We start from the raw sequence: 8,563 nt of genomic DNA, 5'->3' as shown, positions 1-8,563 counted from the left end.
GCTCAACCATTGAGCCACACCAGCTGGGCAGGATGTTGTTTTTTATTGTATTGATAACTTTTAGAATTTATAGAAAGAGCTTGTGTACTTTTAATATATATATATGTATATAATTTTTTTATTGATTTCAGAGAGGAAGGGAGAGAGAGAGATTAAAACATCAATAATGAGAGAGTCTCATTGATCAGCTGCCTCCTGCACGCCCCACACTGGGGATTGAGCCTGCAACCCAGTCATATGCCTTGACCGGGAATCGAACCGTGATCTCCTGGTTCACAGGTTAAGGCTCAACCACTGAGCCACACAGGCTGGGCATAGCTTGTGTACTTTAGATGAAAAATGTTATAGTTTGGCACATAATTGGTACAATTCATGGGTTAGGTATTCTGGATAAAAGTTTGTCACTCACTAACGATAATCAGTCAAGTTATTCTGGAAGTATATGAACTATAATATAGGCATTTTTTAAGTACTCACTAATTCTTTTTTTTATTATTATATTTATTTTTTAGAGTGAGAGAGGAAGGGGAGAGAGAAAGAAACATTGAATTGTTTTTCTACTTATTTACACATTCATTGGTTGCTTCTTGTATGTGCCCTGACTGAGAATCAAACCTGCAACCTTGGCATATCGGGACAATGCTCTACCCACCTGAGCTACCCAACCAGACTCACTAATTCTTTTATACCTAAAGATACTATCCTAATCTGTGGTTATATTATAGCCACTTCCTATAATAAAGAACCTTCCTATAATAGAAGAAGCAAGCCAAGCTCTTCAGAGATGTTTTCTTTCAGCTATCACTAGGTTAAAACCCATCTCTCAGCCCACCACCCTCGCTTCACCGCCCCCCCCCCCAACTTGGCCCAATTACTAACATATATTTTATCTTAACACCCACTTCATCCATGCAAAATTAGCACTCGCACATAGAGTAAAAGTTAGCAAAAGGGAGCTTATTTCATGTTTCCTTTTATTGACAGTGTTAAACCATGTCTTATTTTACTTTTCAGCTTGCTACCAAATCTCTTACCTTCAACAATTAATGTGGGGTTTTTTATGTGTTTGTTAAAACAGGAAAACTGTGGTATGTCTGTGTGTAATGGTAAAATATATATCCTGGGTGGAAGACGGGAAAATGGAGAAGCCACAGACACTATTCTCTGTTATGATCCTGCAACAAGCATCATCACAGGGGTAGCTGCAATGCCCAGGCCAGTGTCCTATCACGGCTGTGTGACTATCCACAGATACAATGAGAAATGCTTTAAGCTCTAACGCCAGGATGCTTCACCCAAGAAGCCACACCGATCCAAGATGAGAGGTTTCAAAAGCTCCAGAGTGGGACCTTGGCATATCTCCTTTGTGCCATATGCACAAAAAGTAAAAATAGTAATTGTGGTGCCTTTCTCCCCAAAATATTAATCTTTCAAACTGTAATAAAGCCTTCCCTGTAATTGGAAAACAAAGGGGTTTGGGTTGTTGTTGAAGATAATAGTGGTGTTGCTTGGGCTTTGAAAATGCACCTTTGTAAATATTTGTGAGAAACCTATGTGGAATAGGAAATTCTGTCTGATTACCTTGTAGGAATTTGTGATTGGTCTCTTCATTTATGTATGTTATCTGCAAGACTGTATATTCCTTATTTTGTCATACAGACAGATAGAAAATTGCATGACTTCAGGCTTCATTTAGGTTGAATCATGTAATGCTTACAACACATCCTGAGGAGGAAAAATCAGTTTTCAAAATCTTTGTCACTAAAAATATATTCAAACTGATTAATTTTACTGAAAGGATTTTTTTCTGTAATTGATAAAAATGTGATGACAGCAATTTGAGTAAGATACCAAATTATTACTTCATGCTTAGAATTGCTGTCTTATATTAAACGTAGTTTTGAGTAGAGGTTGGGTAGAAGATAGAAAAGCAGATGCCATTAAAATGACAGGTTACTTTCTAAGGAAAAATTAAGATCCTTTGGAAGGAAAATGACTCACTGTGCCTCTCAAATGCCTCTTAAAGAGGTTCCTTTTCGTGAACCTGGCAAAGGAGTTGAAATCCATTTTGTAATATTATCTCGTGAAAAGCAGGGACAGATCTTCTCCCAGCCCAGAAGGGTTTGACCTCACTAATATGGTGCTTTGGGTGAGGACTTCTCCCCTGGTTATCCTACTTTCAGGTGACCAGCTTAAGTCCTGGGAGTCTCTACAATTAAGTTGTCTTTAAAGGGTAAACCAGGGCCCACCTAGCTCGGCCCATTTTTCTTTTAAAATTAACTGTCAATAAACTAACGACAGTAGTTGCCGTTTCTAATCTCATTTGGTACCATTGTGTAAATTATTGATCAAAATTCCCAAGCTTCTATACAACAAATTGCCTTTGTCTAGTTTTTCAACTCCAGTTTATAAAACTTACTAGTATTCAGGGATCACCGTAAAAATTCTTTCTAAGGCAAATGGAGTAGCAGGAACTACAGCATAACTGACCGTTATGTCTCAGTGGACCGGTGTAATTTACAACATTTTAGAGATGTTCCAGGTAGCCTGCTATGTTTCAACTTCCCAGGCACTGTTGTCTTCTTACATTATAATTAATATAGTCCTTGTCATAGGAGATATGGTGCAAATATATGATTGGAGTGTCACCACATTTCTGTTAAAACCAAGGTAGCAATAAAAAAGTTAACATTGATAAACTTATTTTTATTATCCTAGAGCAGTGATGGCGAACCTATGACATGCGTGTCAGAGGGGTGACTCGCAAACTCATTTTTTTGGTTGATTTTTCTTTGTTAAATGGCATTTAAATATATAAAATAAATATCAAAAATATAAATCTTTGTTTTACTATGGTTGCAAATATCAAAAAATTTCTATATGTGACACGGCACAGTTAAGTTAGGGTTTTTCAAAATGCTGACACGCTGAACTCAAAAGGTTCGCCATCACTGTCCTAGAATGATAAAAGAGATATCAAATAAAATATATGGCATCAACTTAAATGCTTAGCTGGAATCAGAATTCTGAGGAAAACTCTAAAAAACAAATTTTTAGGGAAATTTTACTTTTTTAATTTTTACTTTTCAAATCATAATTTTTAATGATATATACCTTTTTGTGGTAATTATCAGAGCAATTCAGAAAATAATTTTCTGTCATTTTAATTGAAAAATCATTGCATGTACTATTAGGATACTTGTTTTTATTTTTGAGTAAATATCTACTTTTACATTATATCCTTTGTGTAGATAGTGGAATCTATTTAGTTCAGAAATTCTTTGCAGTATATGAGATAATGTATGAGAAAAGTGTAATTGCTGAGGATTATACAGATGATACTTGTTACTTCATGTTTATTTTTAAGATCATGCCCATTCATAAATACAGACATTTCACATAAAAAATATTTTCTCAAGGTAACTTGTATTCTGGTACTTTTATATATTGTAAAAGTATATTAACTATTGTATTTTGATATTCATTTATTTTAATATCCATATGTTCATTGTAGTAATTTGAAATGAAATTCAATAGAACAGAATTTGTTTAAACATGGACCTCATACCAATATTGCTTAATTTTTTTCTCTACATAATTAAAACTACATCAATTAAGTATTCAAACCAAGAACTTAGTTATACTAGGAAATTAAAGCCTAAGGATTAAGTATTCAAACCAAGAACTTAGTTATACTAGGAAATTAAAGAACTATTTTTAAAGTTACCCAAATGATATTTTAATTTTGTTTAATTATTTGTCTTCCTTTACTGATTCTTGATAAATGATGGTGTTAGCATTTTAAAAAAACAAAAAGAATTTTAGGATATAATTAGTATATAAAAACGGATATATCTACCAAATTGGTCAGGTTATATTCATACTGTCATCACATCATTGACAGATTTTCTTTTGATAGGTAATGCTCATATAAGCCTTGGGTTAGTGTATATGTATATACGTGTGTGTGTGTGTAGAGAATATGGTCATGTACACACTTACATACTAGTACAAACACCAAGAGTTGTATAAGTTTGTAATGATCAGGAAAAAAACACAAATTAAAAAATAATTGACCTTATTAAATTCCATTTCAGAAGATTTTCTTATTTGGGAATTTCTAGATTACTTTTTTACATTTAAAAGTGCATGATGAGTATTAGTATGAATACTTGTATATAGCCAGAATCTCCATAATACATATGGTTTTATATGGTCAGAAAACAAAATGGAGGTGGAGATGCATTTGCTAAACCCACTCAGAGAGAAAGGGAATTGAAAGTATGTTTTGTGGATCAACAGAAAAGTACAGTTTGTTTTTTTCATGAACTTTAATCCTTTTCCATGTGTTCCTATATGTGAGTGAACAATAGAGTGGTCTAAAATTTACCACAGAAGACCTTCCTTTTCTACGCTAATCTTCCCACTGACTTGACTGCACAGGTATGAATTGGTAGCCTGTTGGATTTTAAATAACCTTTTCTTCCCTAGATAACTAAAATATAGATATTTACTCCATTTAAACAGGTGTTTAAGAAAATGATGTAAATACTCAGGGAGGGTATTAAGTTATCATTTTTGCTTATTTGGGGGGTTTAAAGTGCCATAACTAAATAACCTTGATTCTAGAGTAAATTTAATTTGGTTCATGATTCTAGAGTAAATTTATTTGGTAAAGGGCTTCACACATGGCCGTGGTTGAACATTCATTCTTTTGTATTTAGGAAAATGAAAATGTTTTGTGGACTGATACATTTTCTCTCAGTGAATATGAATTGTTTATGTATCTCTACTGTCAAAAACTCTTCTTGAAACTCAGGAAAGACAAAGATTCAATTATACTACTTTTGTCAGTATGAAAACCAGGTGTGTTGTGTATGGTGTGTTTTTTTTCCTGTTGTCTGGATATGGCAATAGATTTTTTTTTTTTAATTTCAGAGAGGAACAGAAAGGGAGAGAGAGAGAGAGGAAAACATCAGTGATGAGAGGGAATCATTGGTCGGCTGCCTCCTGCATGCCCCACCCTGGGGATCAAGCCCACAACCCAGGCATGTGCCCTGACCCAGAATGGAACTGTGACTTCTTGGTTCATAGGTGGATGCTCAACCACTAAGCCACCCTGGCCAGGCAATAGATTTTGTTTAATTGCTGTGAGAACCCATACATGAAAAGAAAGGGGTCAAGTTGTTCGTGTGTGCCTGTTGTGTTTTGAGATATATATGTGGAAAAGACATCTACTCCAGACTGTATTTTCAAAGAATAAAAATCGCTGTGTATATGGTACCATGTGATAAGATAATGTCTGTTAAAGGCTTCCTGTGGACAGCCTTTATTTTAGTAAACTCAAGACACCAGTTAACCTCAACATAATTTTGGCCTTATTAGAATTTGTTGTGCATTATATTAAAACCCAGGTTTACATCGCCTCAACCCATTATTCTTTTTAGTTAAGTAAATAGATTCACCATATCATGTAACCAGAATGGGGCAATTTGTTTGACCTTTAAGGCAGTAGGTTTGACTAGCTAGCTATACTTACACACCACTTGAGCCAGGAGTGTGAACTGAGAATTCCAGAGACATTTTCAACATACTTCAAACATTTTAAAATATTTTATATAAATGTTTTACATTTGTGTGATTGCCTAGATATTAAATTTACTTAGTGCTAAAGATAGTCATCATACATAATTCTTTTAAACAGCATTAGTCATAACTTATTTTATATATTATTCCAAAGAAAAGAATTTTAATATTTTTAAAATGACTGCATCTGAATTTGTGCCTTAAGTTCTCCCAGTGCTATTTCAACTTTTTTTCAATCTAAATAAAGCTTAATCTTAGAAAAGTTTCAAATTTGTTTACTATAGAGTAAATAAACCTCTTAAATTTTTTTTTCATTTCAGTCCTTAATTTTTTTAATTAGCACCAGCTGTGTGGTTGCTTGGCAGAATGAGAAAGATTGTTGGGTGTTTGGAGTTTTATTATATTTTTGTTTTGTTTGGGGGCTTTTTTGTTCTGTTTTGTTTTTATACCAAGGTGCTTTTTAAGATATTCAGGAAAAAAACATCAATCTTACATTGAATAATAGGCCCTTGTAAACATCATTTGCAATATCTACATCCAATGTCAAAAAAGTAAATTTTATTTTTGTTCCTTTATGTACTGTTCTTTTCTCTCTCTCTTCCCCACCCCCCATCACCCCTCCATGGTTTCTTCATTTAAATTTTTGTTGAAGTTTCTGGAGCTATCTGAGACAACACAATTACAGAATTTAACAGAATTATAATATGCTTTCGAACTTGTACATAATGACCATATGTCATTTGCCCTCAATTAGAGGCTCTAGAGTCTTCACAGTGGAGAAAAAAAAGCTTTGTATTTCTTTGTTCTCAATTCAATTGTAGCACATTAATACTTATATGTTTTGTTTAAATATATTTTGTGTATAGTATTTTTTAAAAGTTGTATCTAATAAAATGTCTTTTAACCATTATTACTTGATTATATGGGTGTATTAAATTTCGTTTACCAAAAATTTGTTGTTTTGTGTTTTGTTAATCCTCACCCGAGGGTATTTTTTTCTGTTGATTTTTAGAGAGGGGAGGGAGGTTGAGAGAGAGATTCATCCACCTGAGGGAGACACGTCAATTGGTTGCCTCCTGCACTCACCTCAACTGGAGGTTGAATCCAAAACCCTAGTGTGCAGGTCAGCACTCTAACCACTGAGCTACCAGCCAAGGCTGTTCTATTTCATTTTAAATGTATCCAAGTGGTTGTGCGGAAAAGGGATGGAGGAAATACATATTAATATATGTGTGTATTTACTGGTGTGTTCATAAAGTAACTATAAGGATTACTTATATTTATTTTTGTTGGTTTTTTAAAAATATATTTTTATTGATTTCAGAGAAGAAGGGAGAGGGGGAGAGAGAAACATCAATGATGAGAGAGAATCATTGATCAGCTGCCTCCTGCAACCCAGGCATATGGCCTGACCAGGAATTGAACTTTGACCTCCTGATTCATAGGTCAATTCTCAACCACTAAGCCATGCCAGCCAGGCAAGGATTGCTTATACTAGTATACGGAAAACCATGGATAGTGGGTAAAGAATAGGAGCCCCTTGTACTTCAAATATTCTCTAAAAAATCACCTGTACTCACCCTGCCCAGGTAGCTCAGTTGGTTAGAGCCTCCTTGATACGCCAAGGTTTTGGTTTCAGTTTTGCTCCCTGGTCAGGGCACATACAAGAAGAATCAACCGATGAGTACATAAATAAGTGAACAACAAATTGATTCGTCTCTCTTCCCCATTCTCACTTCCACCCTTCTTCCCTCCCTCTCAAATCAATTTTTTTAAAAAATCACCTGTATTCATATATGGAATGAGGGGGAAATGGGCTATACCTGCCTTTTGTTTCTCCTGTTTATTAACTGTTAATGGAGACAGATAATCAAAAGGGTTGTTGTACTCCTAGTCATGTTGAGGTCTTCTTAAGTTTTACGTATTTTATAATGTTTGACATCTTTTTTTAAAAAATATATTTTATTGATTTTTTACAGAGAAGAAGGGAGAGAGAGAGAGAGAGAGTCAGAAACACCGATCAGCTGCCTCCTGCATACCCCCCACTGGGGATGTGCCGGCAACCCAGGCACATGCTCTTGACCGGAATCGAACCTGGGACCCTTCAGTCGGCAGGCCGACGCTCTATCCACTGAGCCAAACCGGTTTCGGCAAATGTTTGACATCTTTAGAGACCTTCCTGGCTGGAGAGAAACCACCTCCCAGGACTATATGATTTCCAGAGGCAGTAAACAACTTGGCATTGAGGCCGCCTTTCATATATAAACCAAACAACCCTTTGTCCATACCCCCAACCACCTCCTTTAACTCACACACCAAGCCTGTTATCCCCTTCCCTAACTCATCCGGGGCCAGGGCCCAGACAACTAAGAACAACCCCTATGCCCCAGAGCCCAACAGAATTATTCAAATTAACCAGTACTAAGCTGTTTACCCTGCCCCACTTTGACTTTCCCATGGAAACCCCAATAAAGGCTCTGGCCTGTTTTCCCCTCATCCCCTTTCTGGTTCCTGACTGACGCTGGCACTTCCCCTGTGGGTGGCCCTGGGTGGTATGCCCTGCCCCTTGTTTCTAGGGGGATCTGTGAGTAATAAACATCTCAATGGCACTGATTTCTTCACGTCACTCAGTCACCTTTATTAGTTAAACTCACAAATTACTTCTGTAAAGAGCCAGCCAAGCTCCAAGGAAACCTCAAGCATATTCTGTGCGTGGGGGTGGCCAGCCGGTGAAGTTTTCCCCAACATACCGTATTTGCCGGCGTATAAGACGATTTTTTGGCCCTGAAAAATATGCCTCCAAGTGGGGGGTCGTCTTATACGCCAGGTACACTTCAGATAGACTGCCCATAGTGCTTGCCCCGTGCCATAGTGGCCTCCCGATGCCCGCCCACTTCATTCCACATACCGTTCAGGCATCAGCAGAGCTGCTGGGTGTATGCTCGGCTGTTATGCGATTTTGCTGTTATGCGATTTT

The 8,563-nt window shown here is 36.2% G+C and overlaps 1 protein-coding gene across 3 annotated transcripts in view; it reads left to right on the top strand.

Annotated features, from left to right (window-relative positions):
* KLHL24 (kelch like family member 24) overlaps positions 1-2,520 on the top strand; it is a 32,080-nt gene extending 29,560 nt beyond the window's left edge. For 2 of the 3 annotated variants that reach the window (XM_015566305.1, XM_006767394.2), the window contains one exon: positions 1,079-2,520. In XM_015566305.1, the coding sequence (XP_015421791.1) occupies positions 1,079-1,279 (201 nt within the window). In that variant the 3' untranslated portion in view covers positions 1,280-2,520. Of the gene's footprint in view, positions 1-1,014 lie in introns of all 3 variants that reach the window. The other variant, XM_015566306.1, reaches the window with a different exon arrangement.
* Positions 2,521-8,563: the final 6,043 nt, after the last annotated feature.

The sequence above is a fragment of the Myotis davidii genome, unplaced genomic scaffold (assembly GCF_000327345.1).
Source record: "Myotis davidii unplaced genomic scaffold, ASM32734v1 scaffold102, whole genome shotgun sequence".
NCBI lineage: Eukaryota > Metazoa > Chordata > Mammalia > Chiroptera > Vespertilionidae > Myotis > Myotis davidii.
This window is presented reverse-complemented; position numbering and strand designations above follow the sequence as displayed.